The 25,767-nt window shown below is 43.5% G+C and overlaps 1 protein-coding gene across 1 annotated transcript in view; it reads right to left on the reverse strand.

Moving 5' to 3' along the window:
• LOC135056584 (steroid 17-alpha-hydroxylase/17,20 lyase) overlaps positions 1-25,767 on the reverse strand; it is a 65,498-nt gene that overhangs the window by 25,861 nt on the left and 13,870 nt on the right. The window contains exons 2-3 of the mRNA XM_063961939.1: positions 22,362-22,500; positions 1,139-1,368 (exon numbers count right to left, since the gene is read on the reverse strand). Coding sequence (XP_063818009.1) covers positions 1,139-1,368; positions 22,362-22,500 — 369 coding nt within the window. The remainder of the gene's footprint in view (positions 1-1,138; positions 1,369-22,361; positions 22,501-25,767) is intronic.

Here is a 25,767-nt window from a genome sequence, read left to right on the forward strand (position 1 = left end):
ATTGCTGCTTCAGATGTGGTGGAATATCTGGTAGACTTTGGTTAAACACTACAAAACTGACCGACCAGATTCAACCATATGTGGTCAGTTTTACTACATCCGATATAAGATTGAGCTGCACCCTTCAGCTATGCCTATATTGGAGTGGCCTAAGCTAAGTTAATAGTTGATAGAATATAGCTAAGAAATGTTGAATCCTCTTTCAACAACTCTTAAGTCCCATACACACTGGGTGATTTTGTGCTCAAAGTAGCTCACTTTTGGCATTTTGAGCTCAAACTCGGCCAGTGCGTATGGCCGGGCGATGAGCGGTGAGCGCTGATGTGTGCTCCCACATCATCGCTGGCCGCCACCGTTCGTCAGGCTGTCTGAACAGCTGAGTGAAGCACTTTCCACAGTCTCCTACTGAGGAAAGTGATTCACCCTCCCGTGAACATCGCTGGGGACAGGGAAAATAGCTCAGTGTGTATGCACTGAGCTATTTTCCTGCCAGCAATGTTCACAATCATCGCTGTGCATACACGCTGGGCAAAAACGCCCAGTGTGTATGCACCTTTAGCTATATTCTGCTGCACAGAATCCTGTCTTCCTGTTCCCCAGGGCGGCTTCATACCCTATCCCAAGATGACCACTGAGTTCTTTACTGAGCATGTGCATGGGTCATCATTTCTTTTCATTGTGTAGTATGACATGGTGGGAGAGAGAAATCTCCTACTTACAGTAGTTCCAGATGAGACCTGCAGTTACCTGCAATCTACAAAGATTCCAGTGTTCAGGCTCCGCTACCCAGTGTCTACATACATTCGCCGGCTGGAGAACTGTATGACACTCCATCCTGCTCAAGGTATGCTCCATCACCAGTATACATGTAACAGTGAGTACGGCTGTACGTGTTATCTTAAACCAACACTACTGGCTAAGTAACTGAGCTGTTCATAGTTTGAGTCATCCACTGGTGTGTGCCTGCATAACTCTGCAATATCAACACCTGCACGCACATCATTCCCAACAAGAGATCCATATAGACAGCAGCGCTGACTTACTGCATCATATAATGTATTGGAAGTTTACAAAATATTTAGTTGTCTGCACAACTCTGGTGAAAAAAACAGTTGAACTTGCTATGTTACACCCGTACCTGGAGCCAGGGAAAGATGTCAACCAGGCTGTCCTTTGCCACCGTGTCCACAATGCCTTTACTGTATCGCAGCATGGTCTCAAACTCTGCATCATCTCTGCTGTATCTGGTGTTGAAACACAGAGAGCAAACCACGTTGGTAACTGCCCTTGTGAGCTCTGGGGACATGTCCAGCGGGACAGTGTGGGCGGCGGTGAGAGTATGGCACATGGAGGTAGCCTCACGGGAAACTGCGAAAAAGGAATAAAGTCACTGAGTACATTCTTTGAAATATAATGATCCCCCATATTGCAGTAAATCTTCTATCACCACAAACCCCTATATATAACCTCACACTTGTTTCCTTATTGGTGCTTTCCAGATACATATTACAGTACTTCATACTGCATATAGGGGTATATGCAATTGCGGTCGAATTCGCGGCAATTATCGCCGTTTTTTAATTCGACCAAATTCGCCAGGTGAATCCCGGCAGGTGCCTGCCGGGATTCACCATATTCAATGAAAAACGGATTCGCCAGAATCGCGGGCGAAAATCGTCCGATTTGGCGGATTTTGCCGCGATTTTTAAAAACGGGAAAAAAACGTGAAAAACCCGAAAAAAAAATGGCGTGGGGTCCCCCCTCCAAAGCATAACCAGCCTCGGGCTCTTTGAGCTGGTCCTGGTTCTAAAAATGCAGGGGAAAAATTGGCCAGGGATCCCCCGTATTTTTAAAACCAGCACCGGGCTCTGCGCCTGATGCTGGTGCCAAAAATACGGGGGACAAAAAGAGTAGGGGTCCCCCGTATTTTTAACACCAGCATCGGGCTCCACTAGCTGGACAGATAATGCCACAGCCGGGGGTCACTTTTATGCCGTGCCCTGCGGCCGTGGCATCAAATATCCAACTAGTCACCCCTGGCCGGGGTACCCTGGGGGAGTGGGGACCCCTTCAATCAAGGGGTCCCCCCCCCCCAGCCACCCAAGGGCCAGGGGTGAAGCCCGAGGCTGTCCCCCCCCATCCAATGGGCTGCGGATGGGGGGGCTGATAGCCTTTGTGATAATAAAAAGATATTGTTTTTTCCATTAGTACTACAAGTCCCAGCAAGCCTCCCCCGCAAGCTGGTACTTGGAGAACCACAAGTACCAGCATGCGGGAGAAAAACGGGCCCGCTGGTACCTGTAGTACTACTGGAAAAAAAATACCCAAATAAAAACAGGACACAGACACCGTGACTTGTACAACTTTATTACATACTGCCGACACACACATACTTACCTATGTTGACACGCCGACTGCCACGGTCGCCGACGATCCGAGGGTACCTGTGAAAAAATTATACTCACCTTCCAGCGTCCAGAGGTACATCCACGTCCAGAGGTAAATCCACGTTCTTGGCAAAAAAACAAACCGAACACCGATCCATACCGGACTAGAAAGGGGTCCAATGTTTTCACATCAGACCCCTTTCTCCCGAATGCCGGGACATCACGTGACTCCTGTCACTGACGTCCCTTCAGCCAATCAGGAAGCGCTACTTCCGTGGCGCTCACCTGATTGGCTGTCCGCTGTCTGTACTGTGACAGCGCATCGCAAAGCCGCTCCATTACTTTCAATGGTGGGAACTTTGCGGGTAGCGGTGGGGTCACCCGCCGGTCAGCCGCTGACCGGCGGGTGACCTCACCGCTAGCCGCTAAGTTCCCACCATTGAATATAATGGAGGGAGCTGTGCGATGCGCTGTCACAGTGCAGACAGCGCTCAGCCAATCAGGTGAGCGCAACGAAGTTGCGCTTCCTGATTGGCTTAGAGACCTGTCAGTGACAGCTGTCACTGACAGGTCTCATTCGTGGAAAGGTGTCCCATGTGTCAGCATGGGACCCCTTTCAGTCCGTTTTTGGTGCGGGTATTTGCGTTTTCTTATTTTGCCAAGTCCGTGGATTTATCTCTGGACCATGGTTGAGGTGAGTATTTTGAACTTTTCTTTACAGGTATCCGTGGATTCTACATGGAGAAGAGGACCGATGTCGGCGTGTGAACATAGGTAAGTATGTGTGTGTCGACGTATGAAATAAAGTTTTACTGTCGACGGTGTGTGTGTCCTGTTTTTATTTGGGTATTTTTTTCCCAATAGTACTACAGGTACCAGCGGGCCCGTTTTTCTCCCGCATGCTGGTACTTGTGGTTCTCCAAGTACCAGCTTGCGGGGGAGGCTTGCTGGGACTTGTAGTACTATTGGAAAAAACAATATCTTTTTATTATCACAAAGGCTATCAGCCCCCCCATCCGCAGCCCATTGGATGGGGGGGGACAGCCTCGGGCTTCACCCCTGGCCCTTGGGTGGCTGGGGGGGGGACACCCCTTGATTGAAGGGGTCCCCACTCCCCCAGGGTACCCCGGCCAGGGGTGACTAGTTGGATATTTGATGCCACGGCCGCAGGGCACGGCATAAAAGTGACCCCCGGCTGTGGCATTATCTGTCCAGCTAGTGGAGCCCGATGCTGGTGTTAAAAATACGGGGGACCCCTACTCTTTTTGTCCCCCGTATTTTTGGCACCAGCACCAGGCGCAGAGCCCGGTGCTGGTTTTAAAAATACGGGGGATCCCCTGTCAATTTTTTCCCCGCATTTTTAGAACCAGGACCAGCTCAATGAGCCCGAGGCTGGTTATGCTTTGGAGGGGGGACCCCACGCCATTTTTTTTTTATGATTTTACCCTTCCAGCATAAAAAAAAATAAAAAAAATAAAAATAATATTTTAAAAAATATATAAATAATATTTGTGCCTCCCAAAAAAAAAAAAAAAGTACCTAATCCCTTCTAATATAAATAGATCTGCTATTCCCAAAAAAAAAAAACACCAAAAAAAACATGTTTAAATTTTTTTTATTTGTTTTCACCCTCCAAAGTGTGGCGGATTGAAAATGACGAATTTGCTGTCTAAAAGCACTGCTGTCGAATTTCAAAACTTGAATTGAATATGCTTTGGTCGAATTGCAGCACTTGTATCATTGCAGAAAAGTCGAATTTGCAAAAATTCGAATTTCAAAAAGTCGAATTTTGAAAGTCCGTTTTTTGGTCGGAAAGCACTGGATTGCATAGGGGAATTTTTTTTTTTGGTCGAAAATGACCCGAAATTCGACAATTTCGGGAATTCGACCACAATTGCATATACCCCTTAGTGTGTTCAGTATTGCTTTTTTAGGTTTTAAGAAGTCCTGTAGGAAGAGACTTACACTGTATCTCTTCCATGATTATGCTCCAGGTTTCTGTCATGCAACTAGTGCAACTCACACATCTGCCTCAAGCTTTACACTGCTACTTGCATAGGCTATAGGCATAACAAACGTGTATTTTATGTAACTCCTAATATAAGGGCACAATCTGCATTTTGCGATATGTATATTGCTGGTTTCAGGCTACGTACAATGGGCCTAAATCAGACCTGATCGTAGCCGTGCAAAATCTTGCAAGATCAGTTACTCAGACATGCGGGGGGGGGACGCCCAGCACAGGGCTAATACGCACCGCATGTCTGGCCCTACTCCTTCACACACCCCCCGCACAAGTACAAAACCATCGCACAGCGACGATCCTTCTGTACTTGACGAATAGCTCCCTACCTGCGCAGCTCCTGCACGCTGGCAGGGAGCTACCCGTCGCTGTCTGGGTCGTAGCGGCTGCATGTGACATCACGCAGCCACCACGAGCTGCCCCCTGCACGGTCCGGGCATGCCTGCATTGTCCGGGCCGCGACCCCAAAATGGCGGCCAAACGCTGCCAGCCTGATCCCTCCCGACCAGCAACCGCCTCTGCCTGTCAATCAGGCAGATGTGATTGCTGGGCTGAGAGAGCCATCGGTTGTCTGGCATGCGCCGGCGCACTGCAGCGCCGGTGCATGTGCAGTTCAGACCTGATCGGCTGCTGTGCAAAAATGCACAGCAGCGACCAGGTCTGAATTAAGCCGAATGATTCTATAGAGGTGGCGCACCACAAAATGTAGGATAGATAATAAGGGGGGTAGAGGTGCTGTAATTTGAATGGGTTTTTCTCTTATTTTTACTTTCCTTATCCCTTTCTCCTTTCTAGAATAGGTCCTATTTTTCTGTCTTGCCCAAGTCCAGTCGCTAACATTTATCATCATGGCTCTGCCCTTTACTGAACACAACTTTCAAATAAACACTATTCTAGTAATCCGGTGGTGAAATAATATAGTACCGCTTTACTATAACATTATGGGGAATATACCGTACTGGTCACTGGTGTTGTTTACCAGGACCTGAGTTCTAGTATTTGCAGTTCACAGATCAAATCTTACTAATTATGCTATAGCACACACACCACCTTATCTCTGTAACCTAACTGATCTCCGGTCAAAAAACAACAATAATGCTTACTATATTGTGACCATGGCTCATGCATATCAGAGTGCACGACCTTTGTTTACATGGGACCAGCAGATGATCTAGTTCATTAGTCTAGAGTAGACACACTGACACATAATGCCCCCAGCACAACCCATGCGACAGATGAAAAACCTTTTACAAGATTCTAGGGGAAATGCAAGAGAGTACAAATTTTGTGGATCTAACTCATCGCAAATAATTGCCGATTGTACAGTTACCCTATACTACTGGATGTATTATCAAGTGGTTTCAAGGTTGAAAATCAAAACGGCTGGCAATATTCTCCACATCTGTAGGGGAAGGGGTGTGGGACACATTTTTACTAATTGTCCTTTCAGGAACCCATTACCACTAGAAAAAAAATTATATGCCCGTTTTAATAAAAAATAAAGCTTGCATGTCCCCATATAAATGTAATTAAGAATGCGGTGCGCCTTATAATATTAATTAGTGCCCCCATCAGTATGAACCACCACAACTTGTCACAAGCTATTACTTTTAGTAACCTTATGGCAAGCGAGGTGAGCCCGTGAGAGGACGCATTTCACAAATTTGTGTGAAAATAACATTAAAAATAAAATCAACTGTTTTTTGTCAACCTTTTCACCCTGTTGACCTACTGTAATGCTGTCGATCTAATGACTATCGACCTTTAAAATGTCTGTCTTCTGTATCACACCCGGCGGGTGTGGCAGATGGTTGCAGCAGAGTAAATGGCGATTGCCTGCTGACTGATTTCGTGTGTGCCAGTTGTCACCTCAAACTATACAACATGAGATTGGCCAGATTGTGTGATTGTCTATGCCTCGCTATTATTATATTTTATTTACAATTATAGAATTCATATTCATAGACCATGCCCCCTTTAGAGTGTAAGCTCTCACGAGCAGGGCCCTCTTCCCTCATGTGCTTATCCTTCTCTTAGTTTAATAATCCTCAACTGTCCAAATCCTGCAGTTTTCGGCCACCCTGATATTTATCTCAGTGTTATCTGCTGATGTACTTATGTTTAGTTACCCTGTACTTGTCCTACATTATCTTCAACTGTAAGTCACTGTTTTCCTGTTTGATTATGTGCATATGTACTCTGTAATTGGGCGCTGCGGAACCCTTGTGGCGCCATATAAATAAAGGATAATAATAATAATAATAATAATAATAACTTGCACTTTTCTTTTCATCATGTTTATTATAAAGGGGCTACTACACTATTTTAAACAGGGGCACCAGATTATTTTACATTATATGGGAGTACCAAGGGCCAGCTCTACCATTAGGCAGCTTTAGGCGGCTGCGTAGGGGCGCCGGCAACTGGAGGGCACCACTGAATTCATCTAGAAAAAAACTGAAGGATGTCTCTGTATGCGGGACAGTAATGAACGTACAGATGGGGGGAACACAGTAAGGAGCATACAAATATACGTATGTCTGGGCGTGCGTATGTATACAAATACAATTAAAGGGATGTAGTTGGCATCCCAGCGAACAGGATACCGGCGCCGGTTGCAGGTTAGGGGGTGCTAGGCTGAAGCTTTGCCTAGGGTGCAGAGACACTTTGCATCGGCCTTGAGAGTACCCACGTTTTACTTCTATTAAAATGGGAGTACAATGTCTAATGACTTTACAATAATATATTTCTGAGCATACTTGGGGACTAGATCATGCACAGTGAAACTGCAAATGGGACTCCACTGTAAATGTCCCTGCACATGCTCGCAAGGACAGGTGTCTTGGGATGGTGGTCCTGTTTGCCAGTTCCTGTAGTTGCCATGTCCCCCTGCTGTGGCGCTGGTTCCACTGCTGGCACAATGATCCATTCCTCCTGATTTTATAAAAGGGATGGCCTCTGCAGTTGTGCAAAATATAAAATGTTCCGATGGGAGGAGGAGGTTAGATCCAGGACGTGGATAACTAAATGCAAACTAGGCACACCTTTGTGCTCCTCATTTTACACTCATGCAAATTATATAAATGAGATTCAAAGAAAATTGTTCCATAGTTTATAGTAAGTAATGAGCCTTAGATTTCCTGTGAGCACTATTACCCCCATGGAAACAGTACTGGGTGAATATAGAGTTGAGGACAAATGGCCTGATTCAGATTCGATTGTTATTGCTATGTTAGCGGACTTTTTTTATCGGAAACCTGCACATGCCAGGAGTACGGATACTGCGTTCTCGGATGCAGTAAGGCTGGAAACATCAGGTGATTGACCAGTGCATGAAGGACCCACCGGGGGAATGCAGTAAAGGAGTCCATGTTTAGAAGTATGGCCAGTCTCTAAGAGGGGGTTTGCATAACCAGTAGAGAGTGCATTGTCTGAGCCCCTTGCTAAATATAAATAGTAAATACTGCTAGTGCATGCAGCATGATAATGTACCAGATTAATACCAGAATGCACTGTAGAAAATACACCACACCCCTGTGCAGTATAAGGTAACATATGTATAATGCATAATTCAAGAGCACAGTCTGGAACCTGATCCCTAGAGGAGGAAGTGGGTCCCCCAGGCAGTAGGGGTTCCCCTGTACCACTGTGGCCCGGTTCAACCCTGTGATTGACAGTTTGCAGACGTTTGAGGGGGCAGGTAGATGGCAGTGATGGTCTCCATTTGACAAAACTGTGAGTGCCGAGGCCAGTAACTCCCTCTTCTGATGCTGAGTTGCTGGATTCAGCGACGGAGCTGCGGAAGGCCGGTCTGCATAACCTAAGGGATACTCAGCTGGCGATGATGTCGCTGAGTGATCCGATGCTATGTCCTCGGACACAGCACTGGATCACACATGCATGCAGGAGGCGTCTATTTATAGCAGATGTCTTCTGCTGCATTACCATTTGTTAGCATTGCTGCTGCTTCCAAGCAAGAGTGTCTCCTCTTACGCATTCTACATTGTATTTTACTTCTAAAAAACCTCTGATCTCTATCTACACAATTATTCCTAGAATTAGCAAATACGTTTACAGTCTCAGTTTCATTCTCACTCATCCGATCATTAAATCCACATTGCTATGTGCATAGTGATCTGCAAACAACCAATGTACATAGAAATATGTATCACCTCGTGTATGACTGACTGCAGCATGGACTGTGTTACAGAATTTATTTAAAAAAAATGCTTATCAAAGTCTTACTGTCTGGTCTCAGAACAGAAGTTGAGTAAATACTGAACTGAAAGAATAAATAATGAACTGAAATGGTAATAGGTCTGTTTGGCTGTGACTCTGAACAGAGCCAGACCAAACCAATCTGATGCCCTAGGCAAGATTTTGGCTGGTGTCCCCTAGCACGCCACTAGTTCAGCCTCTGACCCTGCACTCCTTTTCCTGCACTATCACTCCTCACCCATAGCAGTCCTCAATTTGGTGTTCCTACCCCCTATATTTTAAATAGGAACAGTGCGCACAGCCCAAAAAAAGGGGTGAGTTCTTGCTGGGAAGGGACATGGCCACACAATAGTACCCCCAATTCAAATTATGCCAAACAGTAGTGCAACTTTGTTCACATTTTATCATGTGACAGTGTCCCTAATTCACATTACATCACACAGTAGTACCACCTTACCTTATAAACATTACTCCTCGCAGTAGTGCCCCTTATTCACATTATGTACACTACACTGAATTGCTCCTTATTCACATTAAACCACACCATATTGCTCTTTATTCACATTAGACCACACAGTAGTGCCCTTTCTATACATTACGCCACACATTATTAATGCATTTATACACATAATGCCACACAGTAATGCCATTTACACATGACACACATGACACACATTATTAATGTCCTTATAAACATAACACTACTGCACAACCAACCCACCCGCACTCAGCACTCACATGGCCGCTAGCACCGTGACCTCTGCCTCTGCTTGGATACGGATGTATCCTCATACCAGTGGCAAACGCAGGATTTGCATGGGGGGGTTTCTAGAACTGGGTGGAGCCAATCACGGGGGTGGGGACTGAGGTGACACAGTATATGCTGGGTCCGTAAAACTAGTGTGTCTATATATATATATATATATAAATATAAATATATATATATACACACACATATCTACACATATATATACACCTATATATATATATATATATATATATATATATACATACAGTACACGTATATATACACATGTATATATATATCATATGTGTGTGTGTGTGTGTTTATATGTATGTATATACATGTATATATATATACAGTATATATATATATATATATATATATATATATATGTATGCACATGGATATATACTGTATGTACTATAATTAAAATAAAGTAAACTTTTATTAAGCACTTACAAGTACCACCAGGAAGACAGCAGGCTTCAGAGGATGCTAGACAGCCATTAATAGTACTCATGTAGCAAAAAAAAAAAAAATATATATATATATATTATTTTTTTTTGGTGGAGGGGGGTTTCTGGGTGCTCGGAAACCCCCCTGGGTGCGCCACTGCATACATCTTGCCTCAATACGCCATGCAGCAGTAGATGCCTGGCGTGGGTCAGCTGGCAGCTTTGCTAACGTTAGGTAACTTTTTTTGATGAAAATTCATCTTATTTGCATTATTATATATCTAGGATGCACAAGCAGCTTCTTCTTATTAAAATGAAATGCAACATGCCTATATTCTGTGTGCGACTGTGACTGTATCTGCATATGAAATGCTAAGTTACAGTCATTTCCAGGAATAACAATACAATTATATGGAAACACAGGCGCACAGGACCAACCTAATTTATAGGCCCACCTGCGTCTGTGTGTGGATATAAATTCAGGCGCTGATATAAGTTTACATGCAATATCCAATAAACTTTTGCTAATCACCACAACTTAAAATCTAAATGCAGCTCCCACTCAGTACTCTGAAGTGTTACAAAATTTTAACCCAAAAAGAAAATCACTTATGTGAGAGAGCGCATAAAGATTTTAAACATTTTTATTTCATATTAAAAACTATAAAATTCTATCATAGCATCAACATATGCATAATATCGCTATAGGCTTTTGAAACAATATAATTACTATTGCTACACAATAGGCACTAGCATAAAATAGAAGCACAAGTCGGTCCAGGATAATGTGTTTATCACCAGCTGCCACTTATTTGCAGAATTATCTTCAAAATTCCTTTTATTTCCACTTTGTGGCTAGAATACAGCTCAATGTCCCGCATCAACAGATTCTAGATTCTTTATCCACAGAGTTGGTGTATGGGTACCGCTTGAACTTCATAAGTTAGCCTAATGTTCAGGAAATAATTCAGCAAAAGTCCCCCCTTGCTCCAATACTTTATTCAAACTGTGGAATTTTAAATATATTCGTATATGGACAGACTTACTTTACCATACAGGGAAAGTACCTCTCATCCCCTGACACTCAGATGATAACGTGTCTATCAACAGAGGGATGATTGTCAGTTTAGAGAACTATGTCTCACCTCACCGCAGCCTGGGTGTAGATATCTTCCCTCAGAGGACAGCCGTGACCAGTCACCACTATGTCTTCCCTGCCACTGTTGAGCACATGAGGCGTGTTGTGTCCGTCTGTGATGTGCCCAGCTGCGGCGGTATGCATACACCAACTCTGTGGATAAAGAATCTAGAATCTGTTGATGCGGGACATTGAGCTGTATTCTGGACCGACTTGTGCTTCTATTTTATGCTAGTGCCTATTGTGTAGCAATAGTAATTATATTGTTTCAAAAGCCTATAGCGATATTATGCATATGTTGATGCTATGATAGAATTTTATAGTTTTTAATATGAAATAAAAATGTTTAAAATCTTTATGCGCTCTCTCACATAAGTGATTTTCTTTTTTGTTTCAAATTTAGTAACACTTTCCAGGAATACACTGTAACGTAGCATTACGTATGCAGATACAGCCACAGTCACACAGAATATAGGCATGCTGCATATCATTTTAATCAGCAGAAGCTGCTTGTGCCCCTAGGCTTGTTTGTCTATGCCTAGGGCCGGTTCTGTCTCCAGGGCACAGCCCTTTCTTGGTACTCATCCTACCTATCTTATCACTCCTTCAGTGTCCGCTTCTCTGAATTCACCATCTCTTCTCTATCTCTATCAGTTGGAGTACCGCAAGGTTTAGTCTTAGGCCCTCTACTTTTCTCAATCTATAAAACATCTTTTGGCAAACTAATCAGCTCTTTTGGAATTAAGTATCATCTATACCTATCCTCCCCATATTGTTCACCATTTGTATTGGTCCGTGTCACTGCCTTTCTGCTGTTTCATCTTGGATGTCATTTTACCACCTCAAACTTAATATTTTCAAAACAGAATTAATTCTATTTCCGCCGACCAATAGTAGTTACCAATAGAGATGAGCGGGTTCGGTTCCTCGGAATCCGAACCCGCCCGAACTTCATTTTTTTTTTACACGGGTCCGAGCGACTCGGATCTTCCCGCCTTGCTCGGTTAACCCGAGCGCGCCCGAACGTCATCATCCCGCTGTCGGATTCTCGCGAGGCTCGGATTCTATCGCGAGACTCGGATTCTATATAAGGAGCCGCGCGTCGCCGCCATTTTCACACGTGCATTGAGATTCATAGGGAGAGGACGTGGCTGGCGTCCTCTCCGTTTATAGAGAAGAGAGTGAGACTAGAGTAGAGAGAGACACAGTAGTAATTTTGGGGAGCATTAGGAGGAGTACTACTACTTGCTGAAGTGATAGATAGATAGTGTGACTGTATAATGTATATCTGACTTGTGGGGGAGACACTGACAGTGGGGAGCAGTTAGAGTCTGAGAGCAGGACTCAGGAGTACATATAACGTACAGTGCACACTTTTGCTGCCAGAGTGCCACACTGCCATTGTGACCACACTGACCACCAGTATAATATATATTGTGATTGTCTGCTTAGGAGTACTACTTGCAAGTTGCTGATAGTGTGACCAGTGACCTGACCACCAGTTTAATAATCACCACCAGTTTAATATATATATATATATATATATATATATATAATTGTATATAATATATATATAATATTGTATACCACCTACCCGTTTTTTTTTCTTTTCTTTCTTCTTCTTTATACATACTACTATAGTAGCTTACTGTAGCAGTCTGCGGTGCTGCTGAGCTGACAGTGTCCAGCAGGTCCGTCATCAGTCATTACATAATAAATATATATACCTGTCTGGCTGCAGTACTAGTGATATTATATATATATATATATATATATATTGATTTCATCTCATTATCATCCAGTCTATATTAGCAGCAGACACAGTACGGTAGTCCACGGCTGTAGCTACCTCTGTGTCGGCAGTCGCTCGTCCATCCATAATTGTATACCACCTACCCGTGTTTTTTTTTTTTCTTTCTTCTTTATACATACTACTATAGTAGCTTACTGTAGCAGTCTGCGGTGCTGCTGAGCTGACAGTGTCCAGCAGGTCCGTCATCAGTCATTACATAATAAATATATCTACCTGTCCGGCTGCAGTACTAGTGTGATATTATATATATATATATTGATTTCATCTCATTATCATCCAGTCTATATTAGCAGCAGACACAGTACGGTAGTCCACGGCTGTAGCTACCTCTGTGTCGGCAGTCGCTCGTCCATCCATAATTGTATACCACCTACCCGTGGTTTTTTTTCTTTCTTTCTTCTTTATACATACTACTATAGTAGCTTACTGTAGCAGTCTGCGGTGCTGCTGAGCTGACAGTGTCCAGCAGGTCCGTCATCAGTCATTACATAATAAATATATCTACCTGCCCGGCTGCAGTACTAGTGTGATATTATATATATATATATATTGATTTCATCTCATTATCATCCAGTCTATATTAGCAGCAGACACAGTACGGTAGTCCACGGCTGTAGCTACCTCTGTGTCGGCAGTCGCTCGTCCATCCATAATTGTATACCACCTACCCGTGGTTTTTTTTTTTCTTTCTTCTTTATACATACTACTATAGTAGCTTACTGTAGCAGTCTGCGGTGCTGCTGAGCTGACAGTGTCCAGCAGGTCCGTCATCAGTCATTACATAATAAATATATATACATGTCCGGCTGCAGTACTAGTGATATTATAGATATATATATTGATTTCATCTCATTATCATCCAGTCTATATTAGCAGCAGACACAGTACGGTAGTCCACGGCTGTAGCTACCTCTGTGTCGGCAGTCGCTGGTCCATCCATAAGTATACTAGTATCCATCCATCTCCATTGTTTACCTGAGGTGCCTTTTAGTTGTGCCTATTAAAATATGGAGAACAAAAATGTTGAGGTTCCAAAATTAGGGAAAGATCAAGATCCACCTCCACCTCGTGCTGAAGCTGCTGCCACTAGTCATGGCCGAGACGATGAAATGCCAGCAACGTCGTCTGCCAAGGCCGATGCCCAATGTCATAGTACAGAGCATGTAAAATCCAAAACACCAAATATCAGTAAAAAAAGGACTCCAAAATCTAAAATAAAATTGTCGGAGGAGAAGCGTAAACTTGCCAATATGCCATTTACCACACGGAGTGGCAAGGAACGGCTGAGGCCCTGGCCTATGTTCATGGCTAGTGGTTCAGCTTCACATGAGGATGGAAGCACTCAGCCTCTCGCTAGAAAAATGAAAAGACTCAAGCTGGCAAAAGCACAGCAAAGAACTGTGCGTTCTTCGAAATCCCAAATCCACAAGGAGAGTCCAATTGTGTCGGTTGCGATGCCTGACCTTCCCAACACTGGACGTGAAAAGCATGCGCCTTCCACCATTTGCACGCCCCCTGCAAGTGCTGGAAGGAGCACCCGCAGTCCAGTTCCTGATAGTCAGATTGAAGATGTCAGTGTTGAAGTACACCAGGATGAGGAGGATATGGGTGTTGCTGGCGCTGGGGAGGAAATTGACAAGGAGGATTCTGATGGTGAGGTGGTTTGTTTAAGTCAGGCACCCGGGGAGACACCTGTTGTCCGTGGGAGGAATATGGCCGTTGACATGCCTGGTGAAAATACCAAAAAAATCAGCTCTTCGGTGTGGAAGTATTTCAACAGAAATGCGGACAACATTTGTCAAGCCGTGTGTTGCCTTTGTCAAGCTGTAATAAGTAGGGCTAAGGACGTTAACCACCTCGGAACATCCTCCCTTATACGTCACCTGCAGCGCATTCATAATAAGTCAGTGACAAGTTCAAAAACTTTGGGTGACAGCGGAAGCAGTCCACTGACCAGTAAATCCCTTCCTCTTGTAACCAAGCTCACGCAAACCACCCCACCAACTCCCTCAGTGTCAATTTCCTCCTTCCCCAGGAATGCCAATAGTCCTGCAGGCCATGTCACTGGCAATTCTGACGATTCCTCTCCTGCCTGGGATTCCTCCGATGCATCCTTGCGTGTAACGCCTACTGCTGCTGGCGCTGCTGTTGTTGCTGCTGGGAGTCGATGGTCATCCCAGAGGGGAAATCGTAAGACCACTTTTACTACTTCCACCAAGCAATTGACTGTCCAACAGTCCTTTGCGAGGAAGATGAAATATCACAGCAGTCATCCTGCTGCAAAGCGGATAACTGAGGCCTTGGCATCCTGGGTGGTGAGAAACGTGGTTCCGGTATCCATCATTACTGCAGAGCCAACTAGAGACTTGTTGGAGGTACTGTGTCCCCGGTACCAAATACCATCTAGGTTCCATTTCTCTAGGCAGGCGATACCGAAAATGTACACAGACCTCAGAAAAAGAGTCACCAGTGTCCTAAAAAATGCAGCTGTACCCAATGTCCACTTAACCACGGACATGTGGACAAGTGGAGCAGGGCAGGGTCAGGACTATATGACTGTGACAGCCCACTGGGTAGATGTATGGACTCCCGCCGCAAGAACAGCAGCGGCGGCACCAGTAGCAGCATCTCGCAAACGCCAACTCTTTCCTAGGCAGGCTACGCTTTGTATCACCGGTTTCCAGAATACGCACACAGCTGAAAACCTCTTACGGCAACTGAGGAAGATCATCGCGGAATGGCTTACCCCAATTGGACTCTCCTGTGGATTTGTGGCATCGGACAACGCCAGCAATATTGTGTGTGCATTAAATCTGGGTAAATTCCAGCACGTCCCATGTTTTGCACATACCTTGAATTTGGTGGTGCAGAATTTTTTAAAAAACGACAGGGGCGTGCAAGAGATGCTGTCGGTGGCCAGAAGAATTGCGGGACACTTTCGGCGTACAGGCACCACGTACAGAAGACTGGAGCAGCACCAAAAACGCCTGAACCTGCCCTGCCATCATCTGAAGCAAGAAGTGGTAACGAGGTGGAATTCAACCCTATATATGCTTCAGAGGTTGGAGGAGCAACAAAAGGCCATTCAAGCCTATACAATTCAGCACGATATAGGAGGTGGAATGCACCTGTCTCAAGCGCAGTGGAGAATGATTTCAACGTTGTGCAAGGTTCTGCTGCCCTTTGAACTTGCCACACGTGAAGTCAGTTCAGACACTGCCAGCCTGAGTCAGGTCATTCCCCTCATCAGGCTTTTGCAGAAGAAGCTGGAGACATTGAAGGAGGAGCTAACACGGAGCGATTCCGCTAGGCATGTGGGACTTGTGGATGGAGCCCTTAATTCGCTTAACAAGGATTCACGGGTGGTCAATCTGTTGAAATCAGAGCACTACATTTTGGCCACCGTGCTCGATCCTAGATTTAAAACCTACCTTGGATCTCTCTTTCCGGCAGACACAAGTCTGCTGGGGTTCAAAGACCTGCTGGTGAGAAAATTGTCAAGTCAAGCGGAACGCGACCTGTCAACATCTCCTCCTTCACATTCTCCCGCAACTGGGGGTGCGAGGAAAAGGCTCAGAATTCCGAGCCCACCCGCTGGCGGTGATGCAGGGCAGTCTGGAGCGACTGCTGATGCTGACATCTGGTCCGGACTGAAGGACCTGTCAACGATTACGGACATGTCGTCTACTGTCACTGCATATGATTCTCTCCCCATTGAAAGAATGGTGGAGGATTATATGAGTGACCGCATCCAAGTAGGCACGTACACAGTCCGTACTTATACTGGCAGGAAAAAGAGGCAATTTGGAGGCCCTTGCACAAACTGGCTTTATTCTACCTAAGTTGCCCTCCCACAAGTGTGTACTCCGAAAGAGTGTTTAGTGCCGCCGCTCACCTTGTCAGCAATCGGCGTACGAGGTTACTTCCAGAAAATGTGGAGAAGATGATGTTCATTAAAATGAATTATAATCAATTCCTCCGTGGAGACATTGACCAGCAGCAATTGCCTCCACAAAGTACACAGGGAGCTGAGATGGTGGATTCCAGTGGGGACGAATTGATAATCTGTGAGGAGGGGGATGTACACGGTGATATATCGGAGGATGATGATGAGGTGGACATCTTGCCTCTGTAGAGCCAGTTTGTGCAAGGAGAGATTAATTGCTTCTTTTTTGGTGGGGGTCCAAACCAACCCGTCATTTCAGTCACAGTCGTGTGGCAGACCCTGTCACTGAAATGATGGGTTGGTTAAAGTGTGCATGTCCTGTTTATACAACATAAGGGTGGGTGGGAGGGCCCAAGGACAATTCCATCTTTCACCTCTTTTTTCTTTAATTTTTCTTTGCGTCATGTGCTGTTTGGGGAGTGTTTTTTGGAAGGGCCATCCTGCGTGACACTGCAGTGCCACTCCTAGATGGGCCAGGTGTTTGTGTCGGCCACTAGGGTCGCTTATCTTACTCACACAGCTACCTCATTGCGCCTCTTTTTTTCTTTGCGTCATGTGCTGTTTGGGGAGTGTTTTTTGGAAGGGCCATCCTGCGTGACACTGCAGTGCCACTCCTAGATGGGCCCGGTGTTTGTGTCGGCCACTAGGGTCGCTTAGCTTAGTCATCCAGCGACCTCGGTGCAAATTTTAGGACTAAAAATAATATTGTGAGGTGTGAGGTATTCAGAATAGACTGAAAATGAGTGGAAATTATGGTTTTTGAGGTTAATAATACTTTGGGATCAAAATGACCCCCAAATTCTATGATTTAAGCTGTTTTTTAGTGTTTTTTGAAAAAAACACCCGAATCCAAAACACACCCGAATCCGACAAAAAAAATTCGGTGAGGTTTTGCCAAAACGCGGTCGAACCCAAAACACGGCCGCGGAACCGAACCCAAAACCAAAACACAAAACCCGAAAAATTTCAAGTGCACATCTCTAGTTACCAACCTGATATGTTGAGAAAGCAACAACCAATCCTACCCCACATGATTGCTGCCTAGGTGTCATCCTTAACTCTGAACTGTCCTTTGTTCCTCACATACAATCAATCTGTCTCAAAATCATGTTACATGCATCTAAAAAACATTTCCAAAATACGACCATATCTTACACAAGACACTGCAAAAACTTGAATCCATCTTCTTACTGGTCTTACCAAAAAGAAACTCTCACCACTACAATCCATTCTGAATGCAGGTACGAGGCTTATCTTCCTCGCTAGACATACATCATCCGCAGATCCACTCTGTCAGTCCCTCTATTGCAGGCCTGGCCAACCTGTGGCTCTCCAGATGTTGTGAAACTACACATACCAGCATGCCCTGCCACATTTTTAGCATTCCTTAATAGCAAAACTGTGGCAAAGCATGATGGGACTTGTAGTTTTACAACAGCTGGAGAGCAACAGGTTGGCCAGGCCTGCTCTATTGGTTATCGGTATTCTACCATATTCAATACAAAATACTTTTACTCAAATGCAAGGCCATTAACCAAACTACACCAACTTACATCTCTTCCCTTATATAAAAATATCTCCCTACCCGACCTCTCTGCTCTGCACAAGAGCTACATTTCTTATCCATACTCATTATTCACTCCCATTCACGATTGCAGCACTTTCTTCGGGCTGCATCCACTCTGTGGAATGTCCTCCCAAGCACAGTAAGACTCTCCTTTAGTGGGACATTTACTAAGCGGTAATAAGAGCGGAGAAGTGAGCCGGTGGAGAAGTTGCCCCATCAACCAATCAGCACTGAAGTAATATCTATAATTTGCATACTATAAAAATAGACAGAGCTGCTGATTGGTTGATGGGGCAACTTCTCCACTGGCTCACTTCTCCACTCTTATCACTGCTTAGTAAATGTCCCCCTTAGTCTCCAAACCTTCAAGCGTTCCCTGAACCTCTTCACACAAGCTTATCAAATTCCGAAACCAGCCACATAACCTTCATAAACGTTCCTATCCAATTACATCCTCACTATACAGTCCACACATATCCTCACATACTTTCTGTTTCTTCACTTTCCCATCCTCCTGACACATACCTCCCAACTGTCCCGATTTTCGCGGGACAGTCCCGTTTTTGGGGGACTGTTCCGCTGTCCCACCCGCGGGCCACAGTGTCCCGCGGTGGGGGGGGCAGTTGGGAGTCTCTATCACTCGCTGCCCTGCTTAGCAGAGCAGCGGTGAATAGACGCTGTGCGCACGCGCAAAGCGTCTATTCAGTAGAGACAGAGGGAGAGGGGGCATGCCAGCTGCTCACAGAGCACTGGGCATGCCCCCTCAGTGACGAAAACGGGGGCGTGGCTCGCGATCGTGGGTCCTCCCATGAAGCCACGCCCCCTTTTGTAGATCACGCCCCTTTTCGGGAGCACGCACGGCTTCGCCGCGCGTGTGTCCCTCTTCTGGTAGGGTAAAAGTTGGGAGGTATGCTGACACCTGGCCAACATCGCTGTGTGATCACATCATACAGCCCACCAAGAACCTTTGCAATCTGGTGGACCAATATGCAATAGATAATACCTACTGTATCCTTGTGCATCAGTGTCTATTTCAGTATAGACTGTAAGCTTGTGAGCAGGGCCTTCCTACCTCTATGACTGTTTGTTATTACCCAGTTTTGTTTTATCACTGTTGTTTCCAATTGTAAGGCGCAACAAAATTTGTGCTGTATGAGAAACTGTTATTATTTTTATTATTAATAATAAGAATAAGAATAAGTGAACCAGGAAAAATCTCCAATAGACTATATTCAATATTACAGTACTAGGGTAGTCATGCATTGACAAAGGCTGGCCACTGAGTGTCACCAGAGCTGCAAGCAAAATGACAATTAGACAGTCCACATTATGGGACTTGATTCAGTTAAGTGTAAATGCGACATAGTGCAAAATTTGCTTCTGGAGAATCAGGCAAGGTTGCACTACAGAGGTACAAATGCATTTTAATTTTTAATTTTTACTTACAGGGCAAATACTGAACTGTACTATATGCATTTTTATATTGGCTTTAATAGATGCACATGTGCCACCTCCCTACAAACCCCCCCCCCCCCCCCCCCAAAAAAAAAAAAATTCCGACTTGGCACATGCACTTTACCCCCCCCCCCCCACAGCACATAGTGTCTTGTCAATGTATTGATTATGCACCTACTGTAAAGTTAGTTTGATATGATTACATTATTTCAGAAACATACTTATATTTAATGAAAGCAGCAAGTTGAAGTCACTGAACAAGTATTCTCATACTTTACCACAAGATGGAGCATGTCATGTTATTAAACATTACTATATTATTATATAGAATTGGAGACCACGGCGCTCGGGTGCAATTTATGTGGTAATTATGCACAGGGTATACAGTGAAAGTATTGTTTAAAAATATGATAAAACGTAGTGGATATAGTAAAGAAAATATGTGAGGTAAGAATCCCTATTTCATATAAAAGCACTTCTCAATAAATTATCAGAGCGGCAGCTTGTAATACATAAAAATATGCTTGGCGTGCATATAAAATTTGTTGCAAGAATTGGGAAAACAAGCGCCCAAGAGTGTGATTATTAGGGTCAGGGAAAATGAAGGTATAGAAAAACGGATGATAAGGATCGATTTAAAACACTTATCTGGTAGGTAGAGACTTGACTCAAGTGGTAGTCTTTTTGTGGATTAATAACATGCGGATAAAACAGAAGAAAACTAACATAGTGTGTACCGTTTATGTTACGTATTATGTTACTGTTTAGTTTTACAGGCCTTATTAGGGAACTAGCTTATTCCCATAGAATATGAATTTATAGCCTGAGCAGTATATATATTAAAAGTACAAAAGATTTAATAACATAATCACATAAAAACACACATAAAAATAGCTGTATAGCATGCGTACAGAATAAAAATTATATCAGGCTTATCTGTCCATAAAAATGACTGAAATGCATGCGTATAGGATTTAAAATAGTTTTAGGCTTATCTGTCCATCAAGAGGAGGTGTCTGCAGGTACTCCCAACTAGAGATGAGCGGATTCGGTTTTACTCGGTTTTACTCGGTTCTCAAAACCGAATCTTATTGGCTATCCAAAACACGTGACATCCGTGAGCCAATAAGATTCGGTTTTGAGAACCGAGTAAAACCGAGTAAAACCGAATCCGCTCATCTCTACTCCCAACGCGTTTCGTCCGTCAGCAACAGGACTTCATCAAGGGGAAATTACTATATTATTCTTAAATAATTTACAGTTAAACGCATATGTATAAAAATAAGTTGAATAGCAACATATACTGTATATCTAAACCAAAGGTTGCAAATTCCATAATAGCTATAGTGAGCTGTATTGATTTATCTTTCCTTCAATGTTTTCAGAATTGCTCTTCTGATTCGTCCATATTCCTATGAAAAATGCCCCAGTTACATACAGTTTGAAGTTTAAAAATGCCCTATCACATCACACTTTGACAAAACATTGTGAAATTCACGAAATTACTATAAATTTGAGCAAAATGTGCAATTTTGCCCTTGTTAAGGCTTAAACCACTACACTATATAGCAGGGGTTTTAAAGTATAAACTTTGATTGGGCCACTCTAAAACATTTGGGAGATTTGACGATCCAAACATTCCCATTTTACTGAAACACCAAGTACTGAAAAAGTAGGGATTAAACATTTTAACGTTAAAAATATAGTTTATAATTGATTTTGTGCACCCCTTTATATAGCTCAATTAATCCCCCCCCCCCCTTTTTATATAACTTTATTGATTTTTGGGCCCCTCCTCCTGTGAATTTCCCTCTTGCTTGCATGCTCTTATCTCTGTACTGTATCTATCTTCTTCCTTTTTTCTGTTCACCTTCTTATCTATCCTAGCCAGGCAGCTCCTCTCTTCACTTCAGTGGCAAAAGGGCTGAATCTGAGTAGAACACGAAGTGATGTGCAGGTCTGAGGTCATGTACGCTGATGGATGGATGGATGTGCTGAGCATTTTAATATCTTTCACAAAGGCGAAAGATGTTTGGTATCTCCCCGCTGGAAAAGCCCTTTATCGCAAGGGCTGTCTGGGCACGTCAGACTCAGAATATATAAATGTTGAAAATTACAAAGTGAAAAGCAACATTTTTTGTGCCACTTTGTTTTTTCATTTAACCATACCCCTTATTGCTTTATTGCCCTTGTAACAGTTGATATATTTCTATCGATCTATATTTATCTATATCTTTATCTCTCTCTCTCTCTCTCTCTCTATATATATATATATATATATATATATATATATTTATATATAAATCAGGTAATATATGAAACATTGTCATGTGGGGTGAAATGTATAATACATATGGCAACACTGACTCCCTTTATTGATATAGTGCTCACAGTACACATATATGTCCCCACAGAAGCACAAACATCAACCTGTCATGTTACAGTATGTGTACTTACTGATCTTCTCAATGGCGATGGTCCATTCCCCAAACATGGTCAGTGCCGAATGAACCACTTTATGATGACATTTCCACTTGGGACTGTAGTGCTCACAGTCCACCTATATGTCCCTACTGAAGCACAAACATCAAGCTGTCATGTTATGTGTACTTACTGATTTTCTCAATGGCGATGGTCCCTTCCCCAAACATTGTCACTGCAGAATGAACCATTTTACGATGAAATTTCCAACTGGGACTGTAATCAGCAAAAGCTATATCTTTAGCATCTCTTGTCAAAATATCAGTTGTTACCTTGAAGTAAATTGAACACAGTTAAATAAAAACAATAAACAAAACAAAAAAACACATGCACACATCACAACCCATACATGAATTGGATGTTATCACGAGTCTCAATGAAAACAAACTCATCACACATCATGGCTACAAACCATCCATGAGCACTTACTTCAAGGCAGTCTCACGGAGAAATAGGTTCTAGTACTGAGGGGTAATCGCAACTCTGAGTATTGTTTACAGCTGGAAGATCTTTGCGAACCTCTAAACCTGCAGTACAAATGATCTTTTGAGGTGTCACATGCATTGTTTTTCTCTAATGGACACTATAGTAGGTATAGGTGGCAGCGGTGTTTGATGGAGGTCAGTTCACATGATAGATAACTTAACCAGGGCTTTGGTTTGTGAATCAATCAGAACAGATTTGCATAATGGCACTGGGTTAATGCAGCAGGTGTGCACAACAGGTACACAATTCACATATGTAATGGCTGTACCAGATCCAGCCAGGAACATATGGGGTAGCACAGGTGGTGTGCGGAAAAGCGGAAACAGACACTTGGGTTGTACTGTAATATAACCTCTCTCCTTTATAAAGACTCTCATGGGCTGAAGACGAACGATATAATGGCGCACAAGGATTGGAAGCAACATCTTTGACATTCTGGGATCCTAGTGCCACTGTATAGAGACAGCATAGGGCACTTCAAAAAGTTTTATGGGTAAGAACATGGATTTGTGGATCAATATCAAAGCATCTGTATTCATGTGAGTGCACACACATGCAACATGGTTTGCAGAATTATTATTTAAATGAAATAAAGTTTAAAGGACCATTGGAAGTATTCGTCTCCACCCTCTCTGAAGGAAGGGTTTTCCAGGATAGATCTATATATGGATATGGAGGAGTTATTTCTCGGTGTGGAGAAACATCTGAAATTTTGCTCCACCTGGTGATCTTGCCTTAAATTTTCAATCTGTGGCTTATTGAACAGCAATGGTTTGAGATCTAGGCACTTTTGGTATTTTGTTTCCCTCACCTCCCACCCTTTTTCAATCTCCCCCTCTTTTCCTTTGGTTTTTTCATAGAAAATAAGATCAGCAGTTAGTAAAACAGTTAGTAAAAAAAATAACATGGGGTAAGGGGCAGTGTGGCATATAATTTGAACAAGGAGCAAAGTGTGTTATAATGTGAATTGGGGGGATACACAATGTGCCATATAATCTGACTTGGGAGCAGGGCTGTTTCTAGAATTTTTGGCTCCCAGAGAAAACACAAAAAAATCCCCTTGCACCATATTAAGCGCCACACAGTAATGTCATTTGCACCATTTTATTTATGCCCCACACAGTAATGCCCCTTGCACCATATTATGTGCCACACAGTAATGTCATTTGCACCATTTTATTTTTGCCCCACACAGTAATGCCTCTTTGCACCAAATTATGCCCCACATAGCAATGATCCTTGCACTATATTATGCCCCACACAGTAATACCCCTTGCACCATATTATTTACGCCCCACGCAGTAATACCACTTGCACCAAATTATGCACCACTCAGTAATGCCGCTGACACCATATTATGCCCCTGAAACAATATTATATGACTCACCCTAGGTTGAGCCCCTTATATACATTACGCCAAGTAGAACCCCTTATGCACATTATGCCAGGTAGGGCACATTACACACATTACATTACGTAGGAAGGGGCTGTGGGTTAAGGAAGATGATGCGGCTGAGGAAGGTGATGGGTCTGGGGGTGGAAGCTGGTCTCCTGTGATTAGCTCTGCAGCTATCTGTGACAGAACAGCATGTGGGGTCAGTCTTCTTTAGGGGTCTAGTGGAATCAATGTTTGCTTCATAGCGCCTAATTCAGATCTGATCACAGCAGCAAATTTGTTAGCTAATGGGCAAAACCATGTGCACTGCAGGGGGGGTGGGGGGAGGTGGCTATAACATGTGCAGACAAGAGTTACATTTGGGTGGGGTGTGTTCAAACTAAAATCTAAATTGCAGTGTAAAAATAAAGCAGTCAGTATTTACCCTGCAAAGAAACAAAATAACCCACCCAAATCTAACTCTCTTTGCACATGTTATATCTGCCCCCCGGCAGTGCACATGGTTTTGCCCATTAGCTACCAAATTTGCTGCTGCGATCAGATCTGAATTAGGCCCATTATTTCTGGCTGCGGGGGCAATATAACAATGTGTTGTTTTTTTTTCCTCTGGGAGCTCTCATTTAATCTAGGAGTCTCATTTTTTGTGTAGGCCAATGTGTGTGTTTTTTTTCCCTGTCGGGGACAATGTGTACATGTGTGTTCCAGTGGGGAGACATTGTGTGTTTTTTCCCTGTGGGGCTATTGTGTTTTCCCCCCCATACAGTGCATCCGGAAAGTATTCACAATGCTTCACTTTTTCCACATTTTGTTATGTTATAGCCTCATTCTAAAATGGAATAAATAAATAAAAAATTGCCTCAAAATTCTTCACACAATACCCTATAATGACAGTGTGAAAAAAACTTTTATGTGATTTTTGCAAATTTATTGAAAATAAAAAAACTAAGAAATCGCAGCCTTTGCCATGAAGCTCAAATTTGAGCTCAGGTGCATCCTGTTTCCACTGATCATCCTTGAGATGTTCCTACAGCTTAATTGGAGTCCACCTGTGGGAAATTCAGTTGATTGGACATGATTTGGTAAGGGACACACCTGTCTATATAAGGTCCCACACTTGACAGTGCATCTCTGATCATAAACTAAGCATGACGTCAAAGGAATTGTCTGTAGACCTCCGAGACAGGAGTGTTTCGAGGCACAAATCTGGGGAAGGGTACAGAAATATATCTGCTGCTTTGAAGGTCCCAATGAGCACAGTGGCATCCATCATCCGTAAATGGAAGAAGTTTGAAACCACCAGGACTCGTCCTAGAACTGTCCGGCTGTCTAAACTGAGCGATCGGGGGAGAAGGGCCCTTGTCAGGGAGGTGACCATGAACATGATGGTCACTTTGTCAGAGCTACAGCATTCCTCTGTGGACAGAGGAGAACAAACATCTATGAAGCAATCCACCAATCAGACCTGTATGGTAGAGTGCAACAACATACGGAAGAGAAAAAGGGGTTGTATCTGTAAGGTGCATGCAATATAAGAATTCACTTTTATTAATACATTTAAAAATTGCTGTCTTGCGGAACTTCATGCCTTAGCGAAAAAATAACATTAAAACATTTCAGAGTATAATAGAATGTGCTCAAAGATAGAAAAAATGTGAGC

The sequence above is a fragment of the Pseudophryne corroboree genome, chromosome 3, assembly GCF_028390025.1.
Source record: "Pseudophryne corroboree isolate aPseCor3 chromosome 3, aPseCor3.hap2, whole genome shotgun sequence".
Classification (NCBI taxonomy): domain Eukaryota; kingdom Metazoa; phylum Chordata; class Amphibia; order Anura; family Myobatrachidae; genus Pseudophryne; species Pseudophryne corroboree.